The following is a 15,336-nucleotide window of genomic DNA, read 5'->3' as shown; positions in this document are numbered from 1 at the left end:
GAGAGGCCGGTGGGAGAAGGAGAGGCCGGTGGGAGAAGGGTGACGGTCATTCTAAAGGTCGGCTCTCCTCCGGACAAAAGGCTCCGCCGGGGGCGGTCCCCGGTCCCCGAGGCAGGAGCCGGCCCTGGTTCTCATCAGGCCCCTGCCTCCCACAAGACCCTGATCCCGAGCCCACTGGCCACACCTCCGCCCGGCCCAGGCTGTTCCGTCCCTCGGCCCTTTGAGAAGAGGCCCTGGTTGCCATGAAGGCGCCATGATCCATCACAGCGGCCCCGTCCGGGCCGGCCAATCGGGGCGCCGCTCGGCCGTTTGGCTTTCTCTAAATCGGGAGGAGGGGCAGCCCAGAGCACCAGATCTATGTGACTGGGAAAGTGAGAAGGCCGGGGTGGGCTGGGGGGCGGGGGGGCGGGAGCATCTCTGGGGAAACCACAGCGAGAGGCAGTTTTCAGGGAGATGGCCGCGCCGGGCCAGGAATCCCCCGAGCCGGACAATGGTCCGTCACTACGGTAACTGGGGCCTGGCTACAGACAGAGAAATAATCTCGAGGAGACACATGGAGGACAATCTCCGCCCTCCCCGCACGCCCCCCCCTCTTTAGAAACCCCCGCCTGTGTCTCTGAATAATTCCCAGGGTCTTTTGTGCCCCCGCCCCCCAAACCCTCTCCGGCCCATTCCTCCGGCCCAGCCCCTCTTTTTTCCGTGGGAAAGCTGCTGGAGGAGGTCACGGGCAGAGGGGAGGGGGAGGGGGCGAGCGCCGACAGAAGGCCGATGGCGACGGCAGACAAAGGGGCTAACACGCCAATTAAGTGGCCAAGAAAGGGCTGGGAGAAGATGGGTTTCGGGGCGGGGGCGGGGGCGGGAAGGTGGGAGCCAGAATGCAGGAGGAGAGAACCGGGAGACAGGGAAGGCTGGGGAGAGGCCTCTCTTGTCAAGGCAACGGCGTGAAGGGGGGAGCAAGGCCTTTCTGCGGCCCTTTTGAGGCGCCATGGCCCACCCCCACCCCTGCTCCCTGCCTCTCTTTAGAGGGAAGGCCAATCTGCCCGTCACATGCAGAGGGATCGGGGCTCCCCTCCAGGGCTCCCCTCCCCGGGGCTCCCCTCCCTGGGGCTCCCCTCCCCGGGGCGCCCCTCCCTCGGGCTCCCCTCCCTGGGGCTCCTCTCCCCGGGGCTCCCCTCCCTCAGGCTCCCCTCCCTCGGGCGCCCCTTCCTCGGTTTACATCACTGGGGTTCGCCCGCATTTTCAAGGGGCGCCAGCCCTGAGCAGGGCCGCAGCTCTCGCCCGGGAGGATGAGGACTGTCTGAGGGAGTGCGGGGCCCCCCCCCCCCCTATCTACCCCCCCAGGGGCCTGGCCGCTCGGGGGCGCCCGTCTCGGGGACGGGCTGAAGTCGCCCCCAGCCTGTGTATTTTAAAATAGTTTTCATTGTAAGGTTCTGGGAGCCCATTCTCGGCCTTGCCGCGTAGCCCAGAATCTAACGGGGGATTTCCTCCTCAGGGTCTCCTGGAGAGGGGGAGGGGATTTCATTTTTGGTCCCCGATGCTCCGGACGCTCTGAGCCTCATTTTGACAATGATTCTCATGGGCCCAAAGTCGCCCCAACGATTTCAGTCCACCAAGTGACCCGTGGGCCCGGCAGAGGTCGGGGGTCGCCAGAAAGAAGGAAAGGCTGGGGAGGTCGCAGGACCAGCCTTGGAGCTGAGGGGACGCCACGGAGGGGGGTGGGAGAAGGGAACAGCAGAGACCCCCGCCCTCGGGGAAACCCCCCGGGACAAGCGCGGCGCCCGTTCACTTCTCCGAGAGCGTCTGCCTTGCCCGAGTGATCCTGGGAGCTCCCCGGGCTCCCCGACCTCCAGGCCGCCCCGGAGCGGCTCGAGCGCCTTCTAGGCCAGTGAAACTCCAAGGGGGGGAGCTGTCCGGGCTCCGGAGGGACCCGCCCGCCACCATCCCGCCCGGCATCCCGCGGGATGAAGGGGGCAGGCCGGAGAGCATCACGCTGCTTTCCCTGGCCCGGAAGAAGGGAGAACACCTACCCGGAAGCAATCAGTACTCTGGACTGGGCGATGGCGAGGCGCTGCAGATTGGTGCGGTTCAGGGTCGCCAGGGCCACCCGCCCGCTCTTGCTGGCGGCCCCCGGGGGGCTGGCGGGGGAGGCCGAGCCGGCCGGGGCCGGGGCGCCGGCCGCCTGCCTCCGGTTCCCCTGGGAGGTCGCCGCCCTCCCCGGGCCCCGAAGGGTGCCCGTCCCGTCCAGAGGCTTGGGCCCGGCTCCCGGAGGGAGGGCCAGCTTGGGGCCCCCCGGGGGAGCCACGTTTTTCCGGGCGGGCCCGGGCGGCCCCGCGCCGCCGTTGGCCCCGGCCGCTGCCTTGACGCTCATCACCAGGAGGCACTGCGGGCAGGAGCACGGAGGGCCGGGGGGGGAGCTGGCCGCGGCCGGGCCGACCGGCCAGGACTGGGCCTTGGGCAGGGCGCCCGTGACCACGGGGTAGATGAGGTCGAGGCGGTGCCGGATGCGGCGCTTGCGCTGGGTCTGCCTGTTGATCTGACTCATGGCGCCGAAGTCGATGACGTAGCAGAAGCCGATGGAGGTGAGGTCGATCCAGGGGTGCTGCTTCTCGTAGGCGTGCTGGATGGTGATGCCCACCTCCATGTCGTAAGGGGTCCAGGAGCCGTTGTCATTCTCCCACTCCCACACCACGCCCTTCCCGGGCGCCGAGGCCGGGTCGTAGTAGCTCCGACGGACGGGACGCAGGGTCCCTGGCAAAGGGGAGAGGGCAGAGCGTTAGACGGCAGCCTGGAAAGAGGCCGGGGCCCCGGGGGTCGCTCGGGGTTCTCGGGCCCTCGCCTCGGGCATCGTCACATCGATGACGGGCGCGGGCGCCTCCTGTGCGCCGGCGCTGTGCCAAACGCTTTGCGGGAATTGTGTTCTCTGGTCCATTTTTCAGGGGGGGAAACTGAGGCAGACAGAAATTAAACGCCCCAGGCTGGGTCTTCCCGATTCCAGGTCTGCTGCGTCCCTAGCTGCCTCTCAAAAATAATTCCAGCTAAGATTTACCACGGGGCCTTCCCGCTGGCAAAGCCCTTACGTGTGTGTGTGTGTGTGTGTGTGTGTGTGTGTGTTACTTCATTTTGGTTTAAGAGGTATTACCTTATTATTATTATTATACTTATATACACATATAAATGTATTTATTGCATATTTCTATTATTATAGAATATATTACCTCATTATATTTATATATAAATATATGCATCATATATTTATATCATTATTATAATATAAATGACCTCATTTGATATATTACCTTATATTTAGATGTTTATTATATTTATATTTATATTATTATTATATAATATATTATTACATATATTACTTTATTAGATCTTCACAACCCGTGGAGTGGATGCTGCTATTAACCCCACTTTACAGAAGGAGAAACTGAAATACAGAAAAGAGACATGGCTAGGGTGACCCAGGTGAGTAAGTGACTGAGGCGGATTTTGAACTCAGGCCTTCCTGACTCCAAGCTCTGGATGCTACCGCCTCCCCCAGCCCCTCCCCGCTAAATGAGGAAGCGGGATTAAGCTTTAGTTCCATTCATCCCCCATTTATCCTGTGAGAATTATGTGCTGAGAACTGTGCTGGGGCCGGAGGAAGTCACACAGTGTGTAAGGCGCAGCGTGGCTGGGGGAATTATGTAGTGAGCTCCCTTGCCCGTAGTCTCATCTGTAGAATGAGGCAGTTGGATCCAAGGGTCTCCAAGGTACTTCCAGCTCCAGTTCTATGCGCTTAGGATCCCAGCCCCGGCAGCTTTCACTCTCAAAGAGAAAACACACACACTCGACATAAATGTGAGGACAGATGTGGGGAAGGCTCCCATCTGGAAGGGTCAAAGGCAAACTAGGGCTGATCCTCTTCTGAGACGGGGAGAAGGAGAAGAAAGAGGAGGGGGAGAAGAGAGAAAAGAAGAGGAGGAAAAGAAAAGGAACAAGAACAGCAAGAGGAGGAGGAAGAAGAGGAGGAGAAGTAGAAGAACAAGAACAAGAAGGAGGAGGAGGAGGACAAGAACAAGAAGAAGGAGGAGAACAAGAAGGAGGAGGAGAAGGAGAACAAGAAGGAGAAGGAGGAGGACAAGAACAAGGAGGAGGAGAAGGAGAACAAGAAGGAGAAAAGAAGAAAGAGGACGAGGAAGAAGAAGAGGAGGAGAAGTAGAAGAACAAGAACAAGGAGGAGGAGAACAAGAACAAGAGAAGGAGAACAAGAAGGAGAAGGAGGAGAAGAAAGAGGAGGAGGAAGAAGAAGAGAAGTAGAAGAACAAGAACAAGAAGGAGGAGGAGAACAAGAACAAGGAGGAGGAGGAGGAGAAGGAGAACAAGAAGGAGAAGGAGGAGGACAAGAACAAGAAGAAGGAGGAGAAGGAGAACAAGAAGGAGAAAAGAAGAAAGAGGAGGAGGAAGAAGAGGAGGAGGAGAAGTAGAAGAAGAACAAGAACAAGAAGGAGGAGAACAAGAACAAGAAGGAGGAGGAGAACAAGAACAAGGAGGAGGAGGAGGAGAAGGAGAACAAGAAGGAGAAGGAGGAGGACAAGAACAAGAAGAAGGAGGAGAAGGAGAACAAGAAGGAGAAAAGAAGAAAGAGGAGGAGGAAGAAGAGGAGGAGGAGAAGTAGAAGAAGAACAAGAACAAGAAGGAGGAGAACAAGAACAAGAAGGAGGAGGAGAAGGAGAACAAGAAGGAGAAGGAGGAGAAGAAAGAGGAGGAGGAAGAAGAAGAGAAGTAGAAGAACAAGAACAAGAAGGAGGAGGAGAACAAGAACAAGGAGGAGGAGGAGGAGAAGGAGAACAAGAAGGAGAAGGAGGAGGACAAGAACAAGAAGAAGGAGGAGAAGGAGAACAAGAAGGAGAAAAGAAGAAAGAGGAGGAGGAAGAAGAGGAGGAGGAGAAGTAGAAGAAGAACAAGAACAAGAAGGAGGAGAACAAGAACAAGAAGGAGGAGGAGAAGGAGAACAAGAAGGAGAAGGAGGAGAAGAAAGAGGAGGAGGAAGAAGAAGAGAAGTAGAAGAACAAGAACAAGAAGGAGGAGGAGAACAAGAACAAGGAGGAGAACAAGAACAAGAAGGAGGAGGAGAAGGAGAACAAGAACAAGAAGGAGGAGAACAAGAACAAGAAGGAGGAGGAGAAGGAGAACAAGAAGGAGAAGGAGGAGAAAGAGGAGGAGGAAGAAGAAGAGAAGTAGAAGAACAAGAACAAGAAGGAGGAGGAGAAGGAGAACAAGAAGGAGAAGGAGGAGAAGAAAGAGGAGGAGGAAGAAGAAGAGAAGTAGAAGAACAAGAACAAGAAGGAGGAGGAGAAGGAGAACAAGAACAAGAAGGAGGAGAAGAAAGAGGAGGAGGAAGAAGAAGAGAAGTAGAAGAACAAGAACAAGAAGGAGGAGGAGAACAAGAACAAGAACAAGAAGGAGAACAAGAAGAAAGAGGAGGAGGAAAAAGAAGAGAAGTAGAAGAACAAGAACAAGAAGGAGGAGGAGAACAAGAACAAGAACAAGGAGAACAAGAAGAAAGAGGAGGAGGAAGAAGAAAAGAAGTAGAAGAACAAGAAGGAGGAGGAGAACAAGAACAAGAAGGAGAAAAGAAGAAAGAGGAGGAGGAAGAAGAAGAGGAGGAGAAGTAGAAGAAGAACAAGAACAAGAAGGAGAACAAGAAGAAGAAGGAGAAGAACAAGAACAAGAAGGAGAAGGAGAAGAACAAGAACAAGAAGGAGAAGGAGAAGAACAAGAACAAGAAGGAGAAGGAGAGAAGAAGAAGAAGGAGAAGAAGGACAAGGAAAAGGAGAACAAGAACAAGAAGAACAATGAGAAGAAAAAAGAACAATAAGAAGAAAAAGGACAATAAGAAGAAAAAGGACAAGAACAATAAGAAGAAAAAGAAGAACAAGAAGATTATTATGTATTTCTCTAGTGCTTTTCCCTCTAAGGAACTCCAAGCACACCGTAGAGGCTCTCCCTGTAATATTCAGCCTTGCGAGGACAGAGGGAGGAAGGGAGGACACAGACTGGTATAAGCAATCTTTTGGGGGAGAAATTAAGGGATGGGGATGGCCCTCAGTTTTATTGTCCATCAGGGGCAAGACCAAGAAGGAACAGAATAAAGTTCCCTTGCCACCATTAAGGAACTTTGCCCTCCATGTCTGTGTCGGGCGAGTGGCGAAAGAATCGGAATCCCCATTTAACAGAGGAGGAAACTGGGGCCGTGGGAGGTGACGTCCTCCTCGTCCCGGGGGGCTTACAGTGACCCAGCCGAGGCCACGTGCTCGTGAGTGGAAGCACTCGGAGGAGGCTCCTCTTCCGAAGCTGTCCACGTCCGGGCCGGCCTTCCCGCGTGCTCTCAGAGCTCCCTTCCCTGTTCCGCTTCCACCACCTCCCCCCTCAGGTCGGGTCCCTCTTCTCAGGGATCCTTCCAAGAGGAAGCAGAAAGGAGGGAGGGCCTGGAGGACGCGGGCATCCCAGCATCTGTCGGCTTTGTCCCAGCCATCAAGCTGATGGGAAAGGGTCCCTCCCCAGGCTCCGGCCCTCCCCAACCTTCTCTCCGAGGGGAGACACCGTGACCACTCGGACTGGGGCCGGCCGCTCATTCAAGAGGGGAAGAAAAGGAACAATGACTATTCAGGCCCCTGCCAGGGTCATACCCCACCGCCGGGCCCCCATCTCGGAGCCCCTTAATGACCCCGAACGACAACATTCAGAGCTAGCGGGAGACGCTGAACAATTCCCCATTCAGCAGTAAGACCCTTGGAGGGGGGGAGAAGAAAGAATGGAGGAGGAAGGGTGTGGGGGGGAACAATTATCCTTCACAATTTCCTTTCTAAAAGAGTCCAGATGAAGACACTGGCTGCTAGTCATGGGGCCTTTCCTCCTATTTAGTATTTATTAGGGTCGAGGGAGAATTGGGTGACCATAAGGAAAAGGCCGGGGTGGGGGAGGGGCGTAGCTCCCCATGCCAGGCAGGATGGGGACGAGCCTCAGGGGCCGTCCCATGCCCTAGGGATGTCCTGGATTCAGAGAGGCAGGATGAAAAGGGGGGCGGATCTGGAAGCAGAGGGCCCCAACTTTAACTCTTAATTAATGAATGAATATTTAATAGCTGGGTGACCAATACCTACATACAGGATCCCTTGAGAAAAAGATCGAAAAATTGGAAGGGAGCTCAGAGGCCATCTGACCGGACGCCTTCATTTTACAGATAAGGAAACTGAGGTCTAGGGAGACGAAAAATAAGTATCTGCAGTAGTATTGGAACCCTACCCTCTGATGCCCGGGTCTGTGCCAGGCAACCTCCCCGAGTCCCCATTCACTCATGCACTGTTGGTGGAATTGTGAACTGACCCAAAGGTCGTCAAACCTTGAATAGCCTTTGATCTAGCAATAGGGTCTGCATCCCAAAGAGATTAAAAAGAAAAAAGAAAAAGGATGCATTTGTGCAAAAGTAGTTAAAGCACCTCTTTTCTGGTGGCAAAGAATTAGAAATTGGAGAGTGGCTGAACAAGTCAGGGTGAGTGGTGTGTGATGGAATACTACTGAGCTACAGGAACGATGAGCAGGATGCTTTCGGAAAACCTGGAGAGCTGATGCAAACCGAGGGGAGCAGAACAGGAGAACATTGTCGCGGTAACAGCCACGTTGTATGCTGAGCAACTGTGAATGACGTCGCTCTTCGCAGAAATACCATGATCCAAAACAATTCTGAAGGACTTAGGATGGAAAAATATTAGCCATCCCCAACCAGATAGAAGTATGCTTTTTTTTTGGGGGGGGGATTTTATTTTTCTTGGTTTTTTTTTGGGGGGGTCTATGTTTACTTTTATAAGATGACTAATATGGAAATATGTTTTCTATGATTACACATGTATAACCTATATTAAGTAGCTTCCTTTCTCAATGAGTTTCGGGGAAGGGAAGGAGAGAATTTGCAACTCAACATCTTGAAAATGAATGTTAAAAACTGTTTTTACATGTAATTGGAAAAATAATATACTAAATAAATAATTTTTAAAAAAAGTTTAAGTTACTTTTAGGACATTTTTCATGTAGAAAATTTAAAGGATGTGACAACCTACTGTCCTAAGACTCTATTTAAAAGCATTGTGATAATCTAGACCAATACTTCCTGTCTTGACCACCCTTCCCCAATATTTCTTCTAGTCCAGACTGATTCTGTTTGAATGTCAGATCTTTGAGGGCAGAGATTTTTATTTTTATGTTTTGGTAATAATTGGATTTTTTTCTTTTTTGGAAAGAAAACTTCTTTGAAACTTTAAATTCTCTGTCTCTCTCTCCTTCCCCTGTCCTAGAGAAGCCACCATTGGATGCAGATTTATAAATATATGTAAAACTATAATACATGTACTTCTATTTATTATTTTTTCTGAAGATGAACAACATTTTCTTCCTATATCCTTTATAGCTGATCTGAGATTAACTCAGAATCACTTGGTTATTCCCAATTATTATTCTAATGAATTGTTCTTACTGTATACAATGTTCTTTTGATTCTGCTCAATTCACTTTTCATTATTTCATATGTTTTTTAAGATCAATTAGCTCACCATTTCTTACTATAGTAGTTATTCCATCACTTATATTCAGTAACATACAAGTATGCCACTTATTTGTTAAATAATTTCTAATTACCTTTGAATCTGGTTGGACCCACTCATACAAATGAACATTTTCTGTGTTTTTATTTGTTAAATATTTTCTAATTACCTTTGAATCTGGTTGGGCTCACTCAGCTTCCATGTTTGACATGCTCTAGGCAACTCCATCACACCAGATTTTAGAAATGTCTATTTTGGGGGAGGAAATTTCCTCAATGCCCAAAGGCATCCCCTCAACTTCCAGTTCTTTGCTACTACAAAGAAAGCTGCTGTAAATATTTTAGAACATATAGATTCTTTTGAATTTTCGTAATCACCTTGGGAACCAGACCTTAAAGTGATATTGCTGGAGGGCAATTTTTAATTTAATAATAATAATAATATTTTAATAACTCTTTGAGTTATTCCAATATTTGAGTATACTTCCAGAGTGCTCACCAAGACAGTTGCAACAGTTCGCAGTTCCACCCCTATCTCTCCTAACATTTATGATTTTCCCCTTCGGTCATTTTGGCCGGTCTGATATTTCAAAAGTTGTTTTAATTTGCATTTCTCTAATCCATAATGATTTAGAGTATTTTTTCATGAGTACATATAATTTTGATTTCTTTGATCAAAAAACTGACTTCGTATCGTTTGACCACTGAGGAATGACTCATTCTTATAAAATTGACAAAGTTCTCTATATATTTGAAATATAAGTGCGTTAGCCACGATTTTTTCTCAATTTTCTGCTTTCGTTCTTTTCTTGACTACATTGCTTTTATTTGAACGAGATCTTTTTAATTCAATGTAATCAGAACTATTCATTTTCCATTTCACAATGTTCTCTCCTATCCATTATAAGTATTATATTCCATGTTCTTCTAGTTTTCTTGTCTCTAGGTCATTTTGACCTTATCTTGGTAAATGGTCTAAGGTAATTGGTCTACCCTCAATTTCTGCCAGATGCTTTCTAGTTTTCTCCATTTTTTTTTAACCAAATAGTGTATTCTTATACTAAAAGCTTAAAGCTTTACTTCTGTCAAATATAAGATTACTATAATAATTTAGCACTGTGTATTGCGTGTCTACTCTGTTCCACTGGCCTATCTTTCTATTTCTTAGCCATTACTGGCTGTAGCATATGGCCATACTACCTATATATAGGTTAAGATCAACTACTGCAAAACTTCCTTCCTTTACATGTTTTCCTCCCATTAATTCTTTTTATATTCTTGACCTTTTTCTATCTGGATTTTACCCCTGTTTTCTAGCTCGATAAAATAATTTCTTGATAATTTAGTTGGGTTGGCAGTAAATAAATAGGCAAGAGATGGCCAATGACTTTATTGGAGAGGGTTACATCTCATTCTCTGGGCATTTATGAGACAATTAGTGGTTTGGAAGGTTTTTCCTCCTCAGCAGTCTAGAGGCCGGAGCTTACTTCTTAAGCCATTTCTACCACCCCTCCAGTCAAGGTCAGCAGGAGAGTCAAAGTGGAGGAAGCATAAACTTTTTTGGGGGCAGGGCCCATTCATTTTATTTATTTACAGCATTCAGTCTGGTGTTTGGTAGGTGCCTAATAAATGTTGGTTGCCTATGCTACTTAGGAGGCACCTGATAGTAAAAGGAATAGAGCACTGGGTGTATGTAGAGCCAAAATTCATACTCAGACATATGGTAGCTGTGAAACTGGGAAAGTCACTTAACCACTGTTTACCCCAGATTCCTCATCTGTAAGATGAGGGGGAAAGGACCAAATGACTTCTCTGACTTGTACACTATTATATGATTTGTGATTCCATTGAGGAAATTTCCTCCCCCAAAATAGAGAAGCATTTCTAAAATCTGGTGTGATGGAGTTGCCTAGAGCATGTCAAACATGGAAGCTGAGTGAGCCCAACCAGATTCAAAGGTAATTAGAAAATGTTTAACAAATAAGGATGAGCCAAAACACAGAATATGTTCATTTGTATGAGTGGGTCCAACCAGATTCAAAGGTAATTAGGAAATATTTAACAAATAAGGATGGGCCAAAACACACACACACACACACACACACACACACACACACACACACACACACACACACACACACACAAACATTCATTTGTGTGAGTGGGCCCAACCAGATTCAAAGGTAATTAGAAAATGTTTAACAAATAAGGATGGGCCAAAACACTAAAAAAAAAGGTTCATTTGTGTGAATGGGCCCAACCAGATTCAAAGGTAATTAGAAAATGTTTAACAAATAAGGATGGGCCAAAACACTAAAAAAACGTTCATTTGTGTAAATGGGTCCAACCAGATTCAAAGGTAATTAGGAAATATTTAACAAATAAGGATGGGCCAAAACACACACACACACACACACACACACACACACACACCCCCCATTCATTTGTGTGAATGGGCCCAACCAGATTTAAAGGTAATTAGAAAATGTTTAACAAATAAAGATGGGCCAAAACACTAAAAAAAGTTCATTTGTGTAAATGGGTCCAACAAGATTCAAAGATAATTAGAAAATAATTAACAAATAAGGATGGGCCAAAGCACAGAAAATGTTCATTTGTATGAGTGGGTCCAACCAGATTCAAAGGTAATTAGAAAATGTTTAACAAATAAGGGTGCGCCAAAACATAGAAAACGTTCATTTGTGGTTTTCTAAGTCAATAATGGCCAAGGATGCATTTATGTTTGGCGTCCACAGAAAGCTTGCATAGGATCACATGGCCAACAGCAAGTATCAGAGGTACGATTTGAACTCTTCTTCCTGCGCCTGAGTCTCCCTCCCCACTAGACCACAGTGCCTTTCATGCACAAATGTGTATATAAAATAGTTTACTTCTTTGGGACTGGGGCACTTATTTCATAGGGCAGGGAATTCTCAATGAGGGAACTTCTTCCATCAATGCTGATTGCTTCCTCTCCAGCACCTGACAGTGAGAAAAGTCACTCAGGGTAAGGGACTCGACCAAGGTGACAAACAGCATGTGTCCGAAGTGGGATCTGAGCTGGATTTCCATGACTTCTTAAGTCACTTCATTTCCTATTCTATCTCACATAAAACAAATACAAGGTAAATTTGGATGAGAAGCACAAGGGAGGTCACATCTGAGCAAGTCACTTAATCCTTTTTGCCTCAGTTTTCTCATCTGTAAAATGAGCTGAAGGAAACAGCAGCCCACTCCAGCCAGGTTCATTGGTTTGTTTGTTTGTTTTTCCTGAGGCTGGGGTTAAGTGACTTGCCCAGGGTCACACAGACAGGAAGTGTTGAGTGTCTGAGACCAGTTTTGAACTCGGCTCCTCCCAACTTCAGGGCTGGTGCTCTCTCCACTGCGCCACCTGGCTGCCCCCTGGTTCATTGGTTTGTTGCCAATAAAACCCAAAATGGGATCAGAAAAAGGCAAGATGACTGAAATTTAATTTTCATCCCTATTTTATAGATGAGTAAACTGAAGCTGGGAAGTCTTAGAGCCAAGACTCAAACTTAGTGTGTTTCAGGTCCAAGTCTGCCATTTCTTCCATCGAACCCTGACTGCCTTTCTACCTGAATAACAGAAAGTATCGGCGCAGAGAAAGTCAATCTAAGTGACAAGGGGTTTGATGATGAAGGACCTGACCGGGGCTGGTGGGAACAACCGATCTCCCGATTCTCTGGCCCAGAGTGCCAGGAGGCAACAGGTTTAGAATCTGAAATGAGTTTAATGCCCGAGGCTGAGCCGGAGCAGGGTCTCCCTGGTGACTGGCAGCAATGAGAAGGGGAGGGAAGGGACAGGAGGCAGGCGGAGGGGCCATTTCTGAGCAAACCCAGCTATCGCACCCAGAAAAAGGGTCTGGAGAGATGATGAGGCAACGTAAAGAGGAAGAAAGACGGGGAAGGGAGGCAGAGTCATCCTGAGCAAGTTACTCGCGGTTCCCTTTGTTCCAAGCTTGAGAGCCTGGCCGGTGGATGGGGAGGTCACTGTGTTGCTAAGCCACCAGTGGAGAGGGCCCAGAACGTGACGTGGCTGAGCTACAGAAGGAAAAGCAGATAGGTTTAGTGCCCAGAGCTCTGGATTAGAATCCTGCCTCCGGAAAGGGGCGAGCTTGGCCATCTCACTTAACTTCTGGGGGCCTCGGTTTACTCGCCTGTAAAATGAGGGGATGTGGCTAGATAGACTCTACATGGCTCTCTGGTACTCGGACACAAGGGCTTCTGGCCCGATGCACGACTGCCTCTGGGGAGGCTGGGATGCTGGAGGGATCTCTGGAGCGTCGACGTTTATTTTTCTAATCAGAAAACAGACGCCCAAGGAAGTTGCATGTCTGCTGGCCTAAGGTCACAAGATTCAGACCGAGATCCTCAAACCCAAATGGACGGCTGGGACTCCCCTAGGCTCGGTTTCCCCATCTGTCAAATGAGCATTTAATGGGAAAAACACTTTCTTATACCTTATTTCACAAGGTTACTGTGAGAATCACATGAGAAATGGATGTGAAAGCACTTCGAAAATGACTAAAATAAGGTGTTATTTTTAGTTACATCGGCAACTTGGCTTCCTTTCCCTTGTCACAGCCTTGGAGGGGGCGTTCCCCAGACCTTACTGCAGTGTGAGCCGCGAAGCTCAGGCAGGTGACTTAAAAACTTTCAGGCGAACACTGGCTACGGACTCTTCTCAGAAAGTCCCAGAAGCTTGCGGGGCTCTCTCCTCGGCTTATTTGTGGCCTCCTATATGCGGTATGTGCATGTATACAAATATACACACACGTACTTATACATGTACATAACACGTGTGTGTGCATGCTAATATATGACACGTGTAAATACACATACATAGACGGGGTATGTACGCTGTCCCCCAAGACTGGCATGAGCTCCGTCTTCACCTTGGCCTTTCAAAATCCCTAGCTTCCTTCCAGTGTGATCCACAGGGGGCCCCAGTGAGGAGCTCCCTCCCAACCAGCTGGGTCGGCCTGGATGTACCTGCTTGTTAACTGTGGGTGGTCCCGGAGGCCTCACCCCGGGCCCTCCCGCCTTCTCCCTTCACTCAGGGGGCTCGGCAGGCAGCCTCCGGGGAGTCAATTATCACCTCCACGCCAACGATTCTCACAAGTCAACTCAACCCAACCCGGCCTCACCTCTCGGCCGACCTCCCCGAGTCGTGTAAACTCAGCGTGTCCAAAAACCAACTCGTTATCTTTCCCTCCCAAAGCCTCCCTTCATCCAAACTCTCCTATTCGTCATCTTGGTCCCCCGGGTTTGCCACAAAGGTGTCATCCTCAACTCTCTCTCTCTTTCTGTTTCTCTTTATTTATCTGTGTCTCTCTATCTCTGTCTGTCTCCCTCCCTTTTCTCTCTGACACTATTTTTCCCTCTTCTCTCTGTCATTTCCCCTCTTTTTCTGTCTTTGTCACTTCCCCTCCTTTTCTCTGACTCTATTTCTCTCTCCTCTCTCTGTCACTTCCCCTCCTTTTCTCTGACTCTATTTCTCTCTCCTCTCTGTCACTTTCCCTCCTTTTCTCTGACTCTATTTCTCTCTCCTCTCTCTCTGTCACTTCCCCTACTTTTCTCTGACTCTATTTCTCTCTCCTCTCTGTCACTTCCCCTCCTTTACTCTGACACTTTCTCTCTCCTGTCTCTCTGTCACTTCCCTCCTTTTCTCTGATTCTATTTCTCTCTCCTCTCTGTCACTTCCCTCCTTTTCTCTGACTCTATTTCTCTCTCCTCTCTCTCTGTCACTTCCCCTCCTTTTCTCTGACTCTATTTCTCCTCTTTTTCTGTCACTTCCCCTCCTTTTCTCTGACTCTATTTCTCTCTCCTCTTTTTCTGTCACTTCCCCTCCTTTTCTCTGACTCTATTTCTCTCTCCTCTCTCTCTGTCACTTCCCTCCTTTTCTCTGACTCTATTTCTCTCTCCTCTCTCTCTGTCACTTCCCCTCCTTTTCTCTGACTCTATTTCTCCTCTTTTTCTGTCACTTCCCCTCCTTTTCTCTGACTCTATTTCTCTCTCCTCTCTCTCTGTCACTTCCCCTCCTTTTCTCTGACTCTATTTCTCCTCTTTTTCTGTCACTTCCCCTCCTTTTCTCTGACTCTATTTCTCTCTCCTCTTTTTCTGTCACTTCCCCTCCTTTTCTCTGACTCTATTTCTCTCTCCTGTCTCTCTGTCACTTTCCCTCCTTTTCTCTAACTCTATTTCTCTCTCCTCTCTCTGTCACTTCCCCTCCTTTTCTCTGACTATTTCTCTCCTCTTTTTCTGTCACTTCCCCTCCTTTTCTCTGACTCTATTTCTCTCTCCTGTCTCTCTGTCACTTCCCCTCCTTTTCTCTGACTCTATTTCTCTCTCCTCTTTTTCTGTCACTTCCCCTCCTTTTCTCTGACTCTATTTCTCTCTCCTGTCTCTCTGTCACTTTCCCTCCTTTTCTCTGACTCTATTTCTCTCTCCTGTCTCTCTGTCACTTTCCCTCCTTTTCTCTGACTCTATTTCTCTCTCCTGTCTCTCTGTCACTTTCCCTCCTTTTCTCTGACTCTATTTCTCTCTCCTGTCTCTCTGTCACTTTCCCTCCTTTTCTCTGACTCTATTTCTCTCTCCTGTCTCTCTGTCACTTCCCTCCTTTTCTCTGATTCTATTTCTCTCTCCTCTCTGTCACTTCCCTCCTTTTCTCTGACTCTATTTCTCTCTCCTGTCTCTCTGTCACTTTCCCTCCTTTTCTCTGACTCTATTTCTCTC

General features: G+C 48.4%; 1 protein-coding gene across 1 annotated transcript in view; it reads right to left on the bottom strand.

Moving 5' to 3' along the window:
- DTX4 (deltex E3 ubiquitin ligase 4) overlaps nucleotides 1–15,336 on the bottom strand; it is a 39,370-nt gene that overhangs the window by 19,966 nt on the left and 4,068 nt on the right. The window contains exon 2 of the mRNA XM_074276352.1: nucleotides 2,028–2,748. Within this exon, the coding sequence (XP_074132453.1) occupies nucleotides 2,028–2,748 (721 nt within the window). The remainder of the gene's footprint in view (nucleotides 1–2,027; nucleotides 2,749–15,336) is intronic.

The sequence above is a fragment of the Sminthopsis crassicaudata genome, chromosome 6, assembly GCF_048593235.1.
Source record: "Sminthopsis crassicaudata isolate SCR6 chromosome 6, ASM4859323v1, whole genome shotgun sequence".
NCBI lineage: Eukaryota > Metazoa > Chordata > Mammalia > Dasyuromorphia > Dasyuridae > Sminthopsis > Sminthopsis crassicaudata.
Note: the sequence above shows the minus strand (reverse complement) of the source record. Positions and strands in the feature narration are given on the sequence as shown.